The sequence below is a fragment of the Oncorhynchus gorbuscha genome, linkage group LG18, assembly GCF_021184085.1.
Source record: "Oncorhynchus gorbuscha isolate QuinsamMale2020 ecotype Even-year linkage group LG18, OgorEven_v1.0, whole genome shotgun sequence".
Taxonomy (NCBI): domain Eukaryota; kingdom Metazoa; phylum Chordata; class Actinopteri; order Salmoniformes; family Salmonidae; genus Oncorhynchus; species Oncorhynchus gorbuscha.
Window position 1 is genome coordinate 40,081,490 of NC_060190.1, and position 17,505 is coordinate 40,098,994.

At 41.7% G+C, this 17,505-nt stretch overlaps 1 protein-coding gene across 11 annotated transcripts in view; it reads right to left on the minus strand.

Moving 5' to 3' along the window:
- The window catches only part of LOC124004301 (CUGBP Elav-like family member 4), a 119,034-nt gene extending 102,564 nt beyond the window's left edge, over positions 1 to 16,470 (minus strand). For all 11 annotated transcript variants that reach the window (XM_046313112.1, XM_046313107.1, XM_046313113.1 and 8 more), the window contains exon 1: positions 15,851 to 16,470. In XM_046313112.1, the coding sequence (XP_046169068.1) occupies positions 15,851 to 16,088 (238 nt within the window). In that variant the 5' untranslated portion in view covers positions 16,089 to 16,470. The remainder of the gene's footprint in view (positions 1 to 15,850) is intronic.
- Between the last annotated feature and the right edge of the window lie 1,035 nt (positions 16,471 to 17,505).

Genomic DNA, 17,505 nt, shown 5'->3' on the forward strand with positions numbered 1-17,505 from the left:
TGAACGTTTACTTGAGAATGTGCGTAGATTGACGCACAGCCATGACCATGCGTACGCACAGTGCCAAGTGGTGGAATAAGGGAACTGCTTGTCAAGCATGGCGGAGTGAATGGTGAAAATATACATTGACCATTTGTAAAATGATGAGAGTAATAATTCAATCATTTTTTCAATTTCGTTGTAATTCCATTGTGAATTCATGCAACATATTGTCACGCCTTGGTCATTGTATTTTGTGTTTTTGTTATATGTTTGGGTAGGCCAGGGTGTGACATGGGTTTATATGTTGTTTTTCGTATTGGGGTTTGTAGTATTTGGGATCGCGGCTGATTAGGTGTGTTGTATAGGCTTGGCTGCCTGAGGCGATTCTCAATCAGTCAGGTGATTCTCGTTGTCTCTGATTGGGAACCGTATTTAGGTAGCCTGAGTTTCGCTTTGTATTTTGTGGGTGATTGTTCCTGTCTCTGTGTAGTGTTCACCAGATAGGCTGTAATAGGTTTCTCGTTCCGTTTGTTGTTTTTGTATTTCAGTTATTTCATGTACCGTGATTCTTTCATTAAAGTCATGAGTAACCAACACGCTGCATTTCGGTCCGACTCTCTTCTTTCAACAGACGAACGCCGTTACACATATCTTGACATGCTATATTATATAATTTGACCACTTCAGAGCATTTTTTTACAACAAAAATCCATATAAAGTGCAGTAATTTGTTAAATTAGAGGCATATGTGAACATTAAACCATTGTTCAAATACTATAAAACTGAGATAATGGGAAATTGAATGAGAGATGGCTAATCCTGATCGGTTGGAAGATTTGGCACAAGCTGCATTTCGCAGAGAGTGTGTTTTTAGAGACAGGTGTGACTTTTTTTGCAGAAAGTACAGATTGGCTCATCAGATAGATTTTGTGAAACTGTCATCTAGGATTTTTGCTAGGATTTAAGACCTACTTTAGAAAGGCAAACACATGCCATTCCGGTGCATTTCCAAGTGCTCTCCAGCCTCAGGTTTTCGGGCAACGGGCTCTTTTCAGAGGGAGCTTACAGATCAAAATCTCATAGACCTCGATGAACCCATGGTTTGGATGCAATCATCACCAAAACGAACGGTTGCATACATTTTCCATACACCATCGCACAACAGGTTGAAGTCAAGAGGGGTTTCTTTTCCATCATGGTTCTCAAATACGATCAGAGCAATAGATAGGCCCTACACCCAAATAAGGGCACTGCGTTCATCCACCTCTGGCCTGCTCGCCTCCCTACCACTGAGGAAGTACAGTTCCCGCTCAGCCCAGTCAAAACTGTTCGCTGCTCTGGCTCCCCAATGGTGGAACAAACTCCCTCACGACGCCAGGACAGCGGAGTCAATCACCACCTTCCGGAGACACCTGAAACCCCACCTCTTTAAGGAATACCTAGGATAGGATAAAGTAATCCTTCTCACCCCCCCCCTTAAAATATTTAGATGCACTATTGTAAAGTGGCTGTTCCACTGGATGTCATAAGGTGAATGCACCAATTTGTAAGTCGCTCTGGATAAGAGCGTCTGCTAAATGACTTAAATGTAATGTAAATGTAATAGATGACACCCACATCGCCGTAAAAGCACCATCCCAAAACAAGTTCGACTACGTGAACAGAGAAGGCTTCCACCCACTTCATTTACGTGGAGGTGATAGGTCATGTGGTGCAAAAGACGCTGCTGAATGTGGTGGCCAAGGTGGAACGCACGAATCGTTCACTCTGCAGAACAGCAATGTTGGCCTATGCAAACAAGAGACGGGAGCTGTTGAGGGTGGATGGCTTATTGGGGAGTGTTGTCTACTCGTTTGAAGTATATTTGCCGTTGCTAAATAAACTTGATACGTCCTAATGGTCCTCTCTATAGAAGCTTTGATTTTATTTTGACTGGTCAAGGCATAACTGAGCGAGACATATAACACTTTTTGTTATATTCAATCTCTGACACGAGCAACTCTATTTCAGTCTTTGAATTGTGTCATTTGTTTGTTTGTTTAGCTCTTCTTGGGTACGCCACTGTATTTCATGGTACGGCATTGTATTTTACCCACAGGCTTTATTAAAGGGACGATTTTGAAATGCAAATACCCATGGTTGTGCACAAGCCCTGAGGCTGAGAACAATTTATATTTATCAATGGTGATCTCCTAGCAGTGTGCGTATGATGATCGTAGGATTGTTTGATAAATCCCACTATGAATACAAAACATTCTAAATTACGTTCCTAAGTAGTATTTTAGAATAGTTTCGACGCAATATTGACAAATGCGGCCCCCCATGTCCTTTTGAGATTACTCAACAAAGCCTGTAAGCAAATAGTACAAGAGGTATTTTATGTAGTTGTGTGTACGACCCAAGTGATTTCAGATAGAAATGTGCGTTATAGATCTGCCATTCTCATTGAAGTCTGACAAACAGTATCCCCGTTCCATGTGCAATCCTTCTTATGCTTCCCCTCTGTACATTTAGCTCCCCTAAGATTGATGAGGTCAGCAGCTCCTCTGACCTAAGGGATGAGTCCCTTCCCTCCAGGTCAGCGTAGCAATAATCCCCTGGGCCTTACTGTGTGGATAAATTAACGACATCCTAATACGAGCATATATGCGCGGAGTAGACCACATTTTGTCACATTAATGTCATATTGAAAATTCAGTTGTCAATCAAGCACCCTTAACATTAGAAGACTTAACATTTGCAGTGACAGATTAACACTAACAAAACGCAAGATGTTATTACTCGGTTACAACATGTTATGACTCGTTTACAACGTGTTATGACTCGGTTACAACGTGTTATGACTCGGTTACAACATGTTATGACTTGGTTACAACGTGTTATGACTCGGTTACAACGTGTTATGACTCGGTTACAACGTGTTATGACTCGGTTACAACATGTTATGACTCGGTTACAACTTGTTATGACTCGGTTACAACATGTTATGACTCGGTTACATGTTACAACTCCGTTACAACGTGTTATGACTCGGTTACAACATGTTATGACTCGGTTACAACGTGTTATGACTCCGTTACAACGTGTTATGACTCGGTTACAACGTGTTATGACTCGGTTACAACATGTTATGACTCGGTTACAACGTGTTATGACTCGTTACAACGTGTTACAACGTGTTATGATCCGGTTACAACGTGTTATGACTCGGTTACAACGTGTTATGACTCGGTTACAACGTGTTATGACTCAGTTACAACGTGTTATGACTCGGTTACAACGTGTTATGACTCGGTTACATGTTACAACTCCGTTACAACGTGTTATGACTCGGTTACAACATGTTATGACTCGGTTACATGTTATGACTCGGTTACAACGTGTTATGACTCCGTTACAACATGTTATGACTCGGTTACAACGTGTTATGACTCGGTTACAACATGTTATGACTCGGTTACAACGTGTTATGACTCGTTACAACGTGTTATGACTCGGTTACAACGTGTTATGATCCGGTTACAACGTGTTATGACTCGGTTACAACGTGTTATGACTCGGTTACAACGTGTTATGACTCAGTTACAACATGTTATGACTCGGTTACAATGTGTTATGACTCGGTTACAACATGTTATGACTCCGTTACATGTTATGACTCCGTTACAACGTGTTATGACTCGGTTACAATGTGTTATGACTCGGTTACAACATGTTATGACTCGGTTACAACGTGTTATGACTCGTTACAACGTGTTATGACTCGGTTACAACGTGTTATGACCCGGTTACAACGTGTTATGACTCGGTTACAACGTGTTATGATTCCGTTACAACGTGTTATGACTCGGTTACAACGTGTTATGACTCGGTTACAACACGTTATGACTCGGGTAAAACACGTTATGACTCGGTTACAACACGTTAAGACTCGGGTAAAACACGTTATGACTCGGTTACAACACGTTATGACTCGGGTAAAACACGTTATGACTCGGTTACAACACGTTATGACTCGGGTAAAACACGTTATGACTCTGTTACAACACGTTATGACTCGGGTAAAACATGTTATGACTCGGTTACAACACGTTATGACTCGGGTAAAACACGTTATGACTCGGTTACAACATGTTATGACTCGGTTACTACACATTATGACTCGGGTACAACATGTTATGACTCGGTTACAACATGTTATGACTCGGTTACATGTTATGACTCCGTTACAACGTGTTATGACTCGGTTACAACGTGTTATGACTCGGTTACAACATGTTATGACTCGGTTACAACATGTTATGACTCGGTTACAACGTGTTATGACTCCGTTACAATGTGTTATGACTCGGTTACAACGTGTTATGACTCGGTTACAACATGTTATGACTCGGTTACAACGTGTTATGACTCGTTACAACGTGTTATGACTTGGTTACAACGTGTTATGATCCGGTTACAACGTGTTATGACTCGGTTACAACGTGTTATGACTCGGTTACAACGTGTTATGACTCGGTTACAACGTGTTATGACTCAGTTACAACATGTTATGACTCGGTTACAATGTGTTATGACTCGGTTACAACATGTTATGACTCCGTTACATGTTATGACTCCGTTACAACGTGTTATGACTCGGTTACAATGTGTTATGACTCGGTTACAACATGTTATGATTCGGTTACAACGTGTTATGACTCGTTACAACGTGTTATGACTCGGTTACAATGTGTTATGACCCGGTTACAACGTGTTATGACTCGGTTACAACGTGTTATGACTCGGTTACAACGTGTTATGATTCCGTTACAACGTGTTATGACTCGGTTACAACGTGTTATGACTCGGTTACAACACGTTATGACTCGGGTAAAACACGTTATGACTCGGTTACAACACGTTAAGACTCGGGTAAAACACGTTATGACTCGGTTACAACACGTTATGACTCGGGTAAAACACGTTATGACTCGGTTACAACACGTTATGACTCGGGTAAAACACGTTATGACTCGGTTACAACACGTTATGACTCGGGTAAAACACGTTATGACTCGGTTACAACACGTTATGACTCGGGTAAAACACGTTATGACTCGGTTACAACATGTTATGACTCGGTTACTACACGTTATGACTCGGGTACAACATGTTATGACTCGGTTACAACATGTTATGACCCGGTTACAACATTTGTTACGGTGTTGTTACGGTGTTAAATCATGTTCTGACAATGGTTCCACCAAAAGTAATTTAACAGGAATGAGGATACATGTAAAAGCAAGAGACATCCTGTATGATGAGAATCTGTTCTTACTGCACCATCAGTCAAACAATTTCTCTTTTGCTTTCACATTTCCCCCCATGTTATTAGCTATGTGGTGTGTGTGTGACGTGTGTGCGCAAAGTGCCACTTCCTGTGTTTTACTGACACTTCCATATACCTGTACAGTGTCTGTCTATCTCCTAAACTAATATGAGACTGCGTCCTCTACCAGAACGTCCCCATTCCTTCATGATGATAAAGGTCACAGGCTTTAATGAGTCCAATGAGGAGGTCACAATAGCAAGAGGTCTCTTCCCCCTGACAGCAATCATAACTCCCGACCTGCAGTTAGCATGCTAATCATCTAGTCTTTGATCCCCTCACCATTTCCCTTCTCCCTCCTCCATTCCTCTCCTCCCTACATGACCATAGCTCACTGTAAGTAACTAGCTCTCTGGGCTAATGATCCCGGACAATCATAATGGACAACAGCATCCGAGGCACCTTGACAACTGTCCCCACTGACAGATTAGGCAAATTAGGCACGTCTCACGTTCTCCTCCCTATTTTTCGTCTTGAGGCTCGGATGTTTTTAGACACCAAGAGGTGTGCGTGGGGCGGTTGAGCTGGTGGGAGGATTTTGGCGACACGCGGCCTCGTCGGTGACACATGTTGCCCCTTTTCCCCAACAAAACACTCAACATCGATCGCTGCACGTCGTCATAGAAACAGGGCACGATGTGGTGCCTGAGTGTGCATTCCGAACGGAGCTGAGTGGAGAATTCTGGGCAGGGAATGAGAGAGGGAAGGAGGGGTACACACACAACCCAAACCAACGACGTGAGGAGAAAAAACAGCCCACAGAGGGGATGATGCAACAAGAGTGAAATCCTGCGGCCAAAACGCTTGGTGCATTAACGCAGCCCGGTAGAAAAACACCCCCCGGCCCCCCGCCTCTGTCTTGCTCTCTCTCTCTCTCTCTCTCTCTCTCTCTCTCTCTCTCTCTCTCTCTCTCTCTCTCTCTCTCTCTCTCTCTCTCTCTCTCTCTCTCTCTCTCTCTCTCTCTGTCTCTCTCTCTCTTTCTATCTCTCTGTCTGTCTCTCTCTCTGTCTGTCTCTCTGTCTCTCTTTCCTTTTCCTTGTTGAAAGGCTACATTGGTTTCAGCGCCTCGATGCCTGTCAGGAGGAACTTCCAATGCGGCAACCTGTAACACCTTCCCCGAGTACCACAGGGTATTACATTTACGATACTGCAGTGCCTTCAGACATTATGTCCATTGACGATGTTCCCAGTTTCAGCTAGTTTTCAAAGCAGTCAGTATCCAGATTTGATGAATTCTTAATGAAAGAAGAGATTTTTTAAATATTTCATGAGGATTTCCATTGCTTCTCTAAGAAGAAGGGTCCCTATGTGGACCAACAGGTCTAGAACTACGCTACCAGGGGCTGTTTCCCAGACCCAGATCAAACTGCCAATCAACACTCTGTACAGTGTACCACTCGCTCCATCCACAATTAAGTTACAGCAGGTTAACTGTCCTCTCTTAACCCCCTAAAGTCAACGCTGCTCCTAAATTGAATTAGCATAATGAAACAATCCCCTTAATCTGTCTGTTTAAACTAGATATATCTGTTGTTTTTGCTTGGGCTGTTTCACAATCCACCGCATCTGCCCGATGTTGTCCTTCCGTGTCTGTGGTGGAAGGTGGCAGAGCTACAGTGGTGTTTGTCAGATCAGGCGATCAGGAGACATCCCGAAAATCCCAGTCTTCTCGCGAAAACCGTCCTAATAGTTTGATCTGGAAACGAACATGGAAAGCGGAGACTCGACACGAACACGATGGAAGTGAATGAATGGAAGTGAATAAAGGCATTTTTGTTGCCTTCTTAGATCTCTCATAGACTTCAAAACATACTTCATTTCGATTTGGTTTTTGGCTGTATGTTTTAGTAATGTTTACATGTTGATGTTTGTGACATGTCTACTTTTATGGGTGACATTTGGGGATCATAGGGGATCTTGAAAGGCATATTTTTTTTAGATAGGATTAATCACCCGTGATAATTTATCTACACCACCTGCCAGCCAGCCTGCCCAGTATCTAGGACAAAATAAGGTGAGTGCAGAAGCCCAACGGGAGCATCTCTGTCCGCCTTTCAATTGAATTGGTCAAAAAAACACCCGCAGATATCAATGTACCTATTCCTGGTGTTTCTCTCACTTTCAAAGGACTCCTAGGAAAACCCCAAAGCAGAGCTTCCGAGGGCAACTCTGACAAGAGAGGACATTTTTGTTGATCTTTAACAATACATGCAATTACTCTGTTACTACATATGCATTACACTGTTATTACACCAAAACATCTGATGATAAAGCACACATGCATTGTTGACACTTGACAGTCATATGCATGCTAGGAGCGTCTCATTGACCCAAGGTGAATTACGAGGGCGACTGTCTCTGGCAGTCACCTGGTTGGTAGTGTACTTCCATATCTCCACCCTCCCTCCCATGCTGCATTGCAAAAAAAGAGAGAAAGTGGCCCGTCTTTGTGCCGGCGTCCCTCTCAGCATGCACGGCGGCAGCTGGTGACTGTTATAAATGGCCTCTATTAGTACGGCCCAGTCGCAGAGGGGAGAGAAATAAAATCATTGGGAGAATATAGGCCTAGTGTTGTCACCTCTGTGTCCGTTCCCTTCCTTCCTCAGTCTCCTCTATCCACCCCCCCACCCCATTCAAGGGGCCGGCAATTTAAACACTAGATTGCTAGTGATACATGGGGTCATTATTGGGATGGTTATGGCAATTTTATTTATTTATTTGTTTATTTGTCAGGGAGCATGTACAACATGCCATTGCACCAGATTTAGCTCATTTTCATCTGTAGTCGCTGGGCAGAAAACAAACAACATGAATACATCAATACAATACTACAATATAACAGACTATTAAAATCTCTCTCTATCTATACTGAACAAAAAATATAAATGCAACATGCATTCAATTGGGCCTAATCTGTGGATTTCACATGACTAGGAATACAAATATGCCTCGGTTGGTCACAGATATATATATATATGTATATATATATATATATATATATATATATATATATATATATATATATATATATATATATATGACATGACTGGTTTGCCTTTAGCCACTTTTTCAGGTTATGCCTTGAAACTAGCAAAGGTACTGCACTCTCTCACAATGATTGGCAGGGTGTTCATAATCCAGACGCTCTGACTGAAAAAGACGTCTGGTCAAATTTGGTGGACCTAAACTGAGTTGAGCAGACTCCTCTGGTTGAAGCTCTTGTTGTCCTGGTATTGTCCTTGCAATAGGTAACAAACTGCTTAAGAGGTGGTGGGGCAATGTCATGAGTGATCTTAAACAGCAGAGTGGTGTTGGCATAAGAAGCTCTTAAAGCTCAGTAGGTTGTATTTCTTAATGATATTGTAGTGGGGACAGCTGTTAGATTTTTTTGTCCAGCACTTTCAGAGTTTCTTTATAGAGCTTTTAAAGTGGTTTCGTTGCTGTGATACTAGCTTGTGACCAGGTTGTGACACAGTATGAGAGAATGGACAAAATCATTGAGTGCATGTACGACTTAGCAGCATCTGCTGACATTTGGCTCCTAAAAAATTAGACATTTACCAGGTTGCGTTCGACTGTTACATTTACTTCTTTTTTTCCCCGTTTTTTTTTTAAGGACAGGTTAGAGTCACAATGGTATAGTAGAGTTGTCACGCCCTGGTCATTATATTTTGTGTTTTTGGTATATGTTTGGGTAAGCCAGGGTGTGACATGTTATGTTGTGTTTTCGTATTGGGGTTTGTAGTAATTGGGATTGTGTATGATTAGGGGTGTGTCTAGTTAGGTTTGGCTGCCTGAGGCGATTCTCAATTGGAGTCAGCTGCTTATCGTTGTCTCTGATTGGGAACCGTATTTAGGCAGCCTGAGTTCGCGTTGTATTTTGTGGGTGTTTGTACCTGTCTCTGTGTTAGTCACCAGATAGGCTGTAATTAGTTCACGTTCCGTTTGTTGTTTTCTTATATCAGTTATTTCATGTACCGCGATATATTTCATTAAAGTCATGAGTAACATACACGCTGCATTTCGGTCTGACTCTCTTCATTCAACAGACGAACGATGTTACAAGAGTAGTATCCAAGGAATGTGAGACAATGGGCAATGTAGGAGGTTGTCTATCAAACTATTATAACATGTCACTATAACATTAGTAATAGCATATTAATAGCATCTCTAGGTGGTGTTAGTTGTTATCACAGAGCTTTATTGGACAATCACACAAAATCACACTAATCTTTGTTAAAAGTATTTTCATATGTCCAAACCAGCCAAAATCATTTAATTTGAGAGTTTTTTCAATAACAATGGTTTGTCCATCAGGTCAAATAAAGGGCAGTGTTGTGAAACAGGGGAGAAACCCTTCACAGCAGGAAAATAAAGAGGAATAGAGCATATGGAAGGAGAAGTAGTAAAGGTGTGGATACTCAACTTTTGACTACTTTATTTATAAGAATCTTTAGGGGAGTTAATCATTTTAATCCCTTTGGGGGGGGGGGGGTAATTGACTTGTTAAAACCCCCCTAAGGTCGATGTCTGCGCCCCGTGGAGATCTAATTTGCATAATTATAAAATCCCCATGAAAATGTGTCAGTTTAAGATAGAGATATCTGTTTTTATTTTGCATTGGATGCGTCCGCCTATGTAACACTGAAAGGTGACAGAGCTACAGTAGAGCTGTGTTAATCAGAGCATAAGACAACCTGAAAATCGGTCTTCACACAAAATCGCCTGTAGCATCTGAATGGTTTGACCTACAAACTATTATGACCCCTCTATGGAAATATGAGACTCTCACGAACACGATGGTGTTCTCCGACCGCCGCAAGCATTTTGGGATTCGTCTGAATTCGGTACAGCCAATCTGCCAACTTCTGTGTGTAGTATCCGAACAGTTTGGGCTATACACTAATATACACGTACCTGTCGGCTGTTTTGCTCTAGGATGCCCACAGGCCTCACAAGACTCGTCTGAAGGTCGCCCGTTGACAGTCTAAAAAAATGTATGGAGTATATATGAACTTTTTAGAGACAAAAACAAGCGGTTAAATACATGTAAAAAAAATAAAAAATAAAAAAACTATCAAATGTGTCCCGATCTTCCATATTATTATTATTAAAAGGATGGACATTTCAGAACAAACTTCCCTTTTTTTATGGACTATTTGTTGTTCAATGTGTTTGTATGGGCTAATAGCAGTAAGGACTGTCTGTTGTTCAATGTGTTTGTATGGGCTAATAGCAGTAAGGACTGTCTGTTGTTCAATGTGTTTGTATGGGCTAATAGCAGTAAGGACTGTCTGTTGTTCAATGTGTTTGTATGGGCTTATAGCAGTAAGGACTGTCTGTTATTCAATGTGTTTGTATGGGCTAATAGCAGTAAGGACTGTCTGTTGTTCAATGTGTTTGTATGGGCTAATAGCAGTAAGGACTGTCTGTTGTTCAATGTGTTTGTATGGGCTAATAGCAGTAAGGACTGTCTGTTGTTCAATGTGTTTGTATGGGCTAATAGCAGTAAGGACTGTCTGTTGTTCAATGTGTTTGTATGGGCTAATAGCAGTAAGAACTGTCTGTTGTTCAATGTGTTTGTATGGGCTAATAGCAGTAAGAACTGTCTGTTGTTCAATGTGTTTGTATGGGCTAATAGCAGTAAGGACTGTCTGTTGTTCAATGTGTTTGAATGGGCTAATAGCAGTAAGGATAAATAGTTTATTTCATAAAATAATGTTTTTCTTTTCTTTTGTTACTTCAAGGAGTCTTAGAATTAAAATTAAACTAGCAAAATTATCCTTGGTATGGCCTTCTTAAAATAATTATATATAACTTAGTAGATCACTCCCCCCCTCCTCTGGTGGCTTAGACAGGGCTTAGACTGTTTAGTGCCTGCTTAGAGTAAATACATGTAATATATATATATATATATATATATGTGTGTTTCCTGATCTTTGTTATCTCTCAGACATAGAACAAACACTTCAGAAAAAACTTACTTTTGTTTTTTTGGGGGCACTATCTGTTGTTCCATGTAGTGAATCTGTTATTGGGCTAATAAGGACACAAATATTTTTTCATCAATTTTTTTTTTTTATATCAAACAATTCCATATAGCTTAGTAGTACAAACTCAAAACCCCAACAAAGCAATAATCAATAACAATGTATTACTAGAAAAAAGCACACGAGAAATAAGAATATGAAATACTTTATTGTATAAATAAGTAAGCATACTATACACAGGAAATGTAAAAAAGTCCGTTCCAATACCATATTCACATGTGCAAGGATACTGGAGCGATGGAGGTAGATATGTATAGGGGTAAGGGGAGACTAGGCAACAGTGGTGTAAAGTACTTAAGTAAAATACTTTAAAGTAGTACTTAAGTAGTTATTTTGGGTATCTGTACTTTACTTTACCATTTATATTTTTGACAACTTTTACTTCACTACATTCCTGAAGAAAATAATTTACTCCTTACATTTTCCCTGACACCCAAAAGTACTCGTTACATTTTGAATCCTTAGCAGGACAGGACAATGGTACAATTCACCTACTTATCAATGGAACATCCCTGGTCATCCCTACTGCCTCTGATCTGGAAGACTCACTAAACACAAATGCTTTGTTTGTAAAGGATGTCTCAGAGTGTGCCCCTGGCTATCCATAAGTACATTAAAAAACAGGAAAAGGGTGCTGTCTGGTTTGCTTAATATAAGAATTCTTACTGGGAGACTTTCACTTTTAGTTGAGTCATTTTCTTTGAAGGTATCTTTACTTTTACTCAAGTGTGACAATTGGGTACTTTGTCCACCACTGCTAGGCAACAGGATATAAGATAAACAAAATAGCAGCAGCTTGCATGTGAGTGTGGGTGTGTAGGGTCCGTATAAACATATGTGGATATTATGTGTGAGTGTTTGTCTGTGTTGGAGTGACAGTGTGTGTGAATGTGTAGGGCCCTGTGAGTGTGCATAGGGACAATGTAAAATACTGTGCATAGAGACAATGTAAAATACTGTGCATAGAGACAATGTAAAATACTGAAATAAAAGATCAATAAAGATACAAGAGAAACTCTGTCCATGTAGGTATTTTCTTAGCTATTTATCAGTCGTATTGCTTGGGGATAGAAGCTGTTCAAGAGCCTGTTGGTGTCAGACTTGATGAACCGGTACCTCTTGCCATGCGGCAGCATAGAAAATAGTCTATGGTTTGGGTGGTTGGGGTATTTGACGATTTTCCAGGCCTTCTTTTGACACCGCCTGATATAGAGGTCCTGCATAGCAGGGAGCTCGGCCCCAGTGATGTACTGGGCTGTCTGCACAACTCTCTGTAACGCCATGCGATTGAGGGCGGTGCTATTGCCATACGAAGCAGTGATGCTTCAATGGTGCAGCTGTAGGATCATTTCAGGATTTGAGGGCCCATGCCAAACTTTTTCAACCTCCTGAAGGTGAAGAGGCACTGTCGCACCTTCTTCACGACTGTGCGTGTGTGTCTGGACCATTTGAAGTCTTTAGTGAACTTGAAGCTTTATACCTGCCCCACTGCCGCCCCATCGATGTGGATGGGGGCGTGCTCACCTCCCCATTTCCTGTAGTCCACGATCAGCTCCTTGGTCTTGCTGACGTCGAGGGAGAGGTTGCTGCTCCAGCACCACACTGCCAAGTCACTGAACTCCTCCCTGTAGGCTGACTCATCGTCGCCGGTGATCAGGCCTACCATCGTCGTGTCATCAGCGAACTTGATAGACACTCACTTAGTGAAGACTACAGGTCTGAATTCCAGCAAATTCAACAACCATGTTTCTGTCACTATAGAATACACTAATGGGTGGTAACTACAAAACAATCAAAGGGCAAGGCACACTGGGAAATACACAAGTTGAATTATATTCAATCAACGTCAAATTAAAAGTTGAGCGAACATAGAATTCAACTTAAGAATGTATGTTGGTTCAGTTAATATGCTCAAAACATGGGCACACTATAAATCGTATTGAAGCTGGATGTCTTGATATTTTAAGTTTAATCAACTTCAATGCTATTTTGTTGAGCAAACTAGAAATTGTATTTGCAGCTGGTTGCCTTGATTTTTTTTAGTTGAGTCAACACATTTCTTTCTTACAGTGTGGCAAAAGGCTACACATATTCTCAGACCCTAGTGTTGTTCACTTTTCTTGCAGTTTTAATACCAATAAAAAGCCAAGAACATTCTTCAACCCTAAAGTTGTTTATAGATCAACATTGTCCTTGTTTGATATACATCTATTGGACTACATTTTGTACCACAATTGGAAAACGTTGCCATTCACACGTTTTGCCAGCTTGTAGATGTATCCAAAATAGGATGAAAACAATGACATGTTGTTAACCATGCTATGACACCGACTGTATAGGGGGTAGGCAAAATGCAAACCGCTACCTCTGTCAAGACAATGGTTACTTGACATGAGATCATGACTGGACATGACACCTTACGGCAGGTTTTATAACACCTTCATATCTATGACACTGTCAAATATTATAAGCAGGCTAATAACATATTATAAAGGCTTATAACAAGTAACAAACATTATACCTGTTAGCTGTAAGTAAAAGGTTACCAAAATATTCTTTACTTAAGTTAACACATTCAGACATAACCTGACAGCAACTTCAAAGTAACAAACCCCCAACATTCGACAAACATCCTGTTTGCGGGGAGGTGTGGGGATATTGGTCTGGCCGGGAGAAGGAGTGTGTATATATAACTTCCTGGCCAACCAGCTAGACAGTGAGAGGGCTAGCACCTCCAGCTAGTTAAAATATGAGAGCGGTGCTGAGGAGGTGGGCTCACTAATGAAGGGGGGGGGCTGCCTGTGAGGCCAGGCCATATATCGCTGTGAGGAGACAGTTCCTAGAATCACCCGGCGTGGCCGCCCATAGTTCACGGGCCACGCATGATTAACCGTTAGACAGGGAATCGCTACTACAGCTGGGCTATTAATAAAATATATACCCTCCTCCCTTCCTCTCTCTCCTCCTTCTCCTCTTCACCCTTCACACGCTTCTCTTTGGTTCACCCTTCCCCGGCAATCTCCTCCTCCCTCCTTCCTGCTTTATTTGTATTTCATCATCATGCAAAATGCCACGTTGTTAACAGAGGATCGGGGGTGGTCGGGGATTGGGGGATACTACCAGGATTGGAAAGCTGAAACACTAGCTCTGTTTGTATTTTAACATCCCCATGTGAAGTGAGCCTATGGAGTCTGAAAATGCCCTCCAGGTGTTGCAGATCAATTGAACCCTTCAATCGAAGAACTATACGTGTGCTTTTTTCATTTTCAGATGATTACTGATTACTGATTTTGTTCACTGTAATGTCCCGTAATGTCCAGAATTGTCAACCCACATGGGATGTATTGTTCATGTTATCTATTGATAGTTGTTTTGTAATATCAATACTCTGGATCAACAACTTGATCATTACCATAATACCAAAGGGTTGACAAGCTCTCAAAGGGTATAACATATCAATAGGTAGGATACGATCTCACACTTGCACACGCGAGCGAGCGCGCGCACGCGTGACTAACACACGCACAGTCCTTCAGTCCTCTCTCTATGTACAAGCTGGTGGTTCAAACACCTGTCTCCAGAAACACAAAACATCTCCATGCATGATGCCAGGCACTAGACTCGAGCATAACATCAATGACATATGGTAGGTAGGCGGGTGGACCACATATAATTGATTTAGGTAGGGAATACTGTAGAACGCATTACGTAAAATCTCAAATATTGGTCACATTTGCTCAGAAAATCTTACAGAAGCCCGCGCGCACACGCACGAGCTCGCACGCGCGCGCACACACACATACAATTCCCCTCCCTCCCTCCCTCTTTCCTGTTGCAGGAAACTTGCCATCACGCGCAACAGAGTGCAAGGTGCCGTGGGCAATAAGCCACGGGCTCCACGGGTATATTCGAGAAATCTTTGAACATCGAAGCAGGGTGATTCTGCACTTGTGAATGAATGCACAATGACTATATGTGTGACTCGTTACTCTTAACAAGTAGCATACACTTCGAAAGATACAAGAGAACAGCACTTTCTCTTAATATTGTTACATAATATTAGCTGTCGTGATTCGTGCCAGCGCTGTATGCCTGGCTGGATAACTCAGAACATTAATACATGGATATGTTAGTTGAAATGTCTCAATATTCATGACGGAATCCAGACTATAGCAATGGACTATTCCTTTCCGATAACATGAAACCTGTCGAGAGTATACTACAATAGTAAATTACACAAAAAGACTACTATAAAAATACCAACGATTACTATGCAACAACCACACGTGTCCAATACATGTCAGTCCTGTCTCCCGAACCAGGGGGAACAAGACTGCAAGCCACGGACAGACATTCGTGAAAGGCAACGGCGACGGGAGCCGAGGAGAAAAGAGAATGAAGATGGGAATCCCGCTCTCTCTTTGACCGAGTAGTAGGCTCAACCCACCTTTGTGCATGCCCGTAAAGCGGTCCTTGAGCACGGTGAGCTCGTAGATCTTGCCGAACTCCTCAAAGAGCGGTCGGAGGTCCTTCTCGTCCAGGTTGCGTGGTATCTGCCCGATGAACAGTTTGATAGCGTCGTGGTCCTTCATAGGGATGGTGCCCCCGCAGCCCGCTGGACTGTGGCTTAATCCGTTCACCAGCCCGTTTGTGCCATCCACCTGTCCGTTCGTTAAAGTTGCCATCTTCGGACCGGCAATGAGTTGTGGTAACAGCGGCGGCAGCAGCAGCGCAATCTTGGTGGCCTTGTGGAGAAGCTTCCGAAGTATTGTCAAAAATGTTATTCAAAAAAGCCTTGCTGGTCCTACTTCTAGTCCTACCAAGGCAAATATGTACATGGATAAGTATACATATGTATCATTGGGCTAAAACGAATATCAAAGACTTGGAGCTGTCTGCTGGTCCCGGCGGAGGCGTGATTCCTTGTATTTATGTCCTAGTTAATAATTCATTCATTCATTTAGTAAAATAGATGAGAGGAATAGAGAGAGAGAGAGAGAGAGAGACCAAGAGCTTTCGCTTTCTATTTACACCTTTCGTTCCCCTAGTCCCTGCTTCTGGGTTCCCTTTTATTTTTTGCATTGAGAAGTCGGTATGGGTGTTCTCGGTTTAAACGAACGGGGCCAGCTCAAGAGCTGCAAGGACTGCGGGGAGGTATGGAACAAGGGGAACCACTATAACTCGATGTTTTTGTTACACAGCCTTTTCTCTACCCCTTCCCGTTGGTACGTTCCACCAAGAGAAAGGGGGTTTATAAATAAAGAAAAGAGTGAATTTGTACGGTTCTTTGTGCAATAGTCAACCAAGTGTAAATCACGTCACGTTTGCAGGGAAATAATAGGCATAATAATAATAATAATAATAGGGAAATAATAGGCATAATAATAATAATAATAATAGTATGCTATTATATATATATATATATATATATATATATATATATATATATATATATATATATATATATATATATATATATATATATATATATATATATACATCTAGTAAAAAGCATGAGCTGACGCACACCCCAATTCTTTTGAAGAGGTGTTGACTAACGAGTCGTACACTCTCTCGCTCTCTCTCTCTCTCATATATATATACATTATCTACCATATGTTCCTTTCAAAATATACCCCAATAGGCAACCAACACTGTTGATTGAAAACCATTTTGATTTGGAATGAAAGGCCATTAAAGTGTTGTAGAACCATTCGAATAATTATTACCGATAACAGGCACTTGAACGCTTGAATAGCGGGTAGGTGGACAGTGCCTGGTGCTGAAATCTTCGAGCCGAGATAAAAGGCATCATCGGTGGCTAAAATATGTTTCAGGGAATGTTAGGATGTGTCAGTCGAAGAAATGTCGCACAGTATATCCTATAGCTCGAGGAGGAATCTATTCTGTTCAGATTCTGATGTAGATCTATTTGAACAGAAGGAAGTCTGGGAGCACCGCCGAGCAGGATCGACGGGCACATCGGAAGGGGCAGCAAAGAGAGAGGGAAGGCTACAACATTTGAAACAGCTCCAGGATCCACTTACATGTGCCAATCTGATGCCATCGACTATGTTCAATGCTGGGATATATCCTGACAAA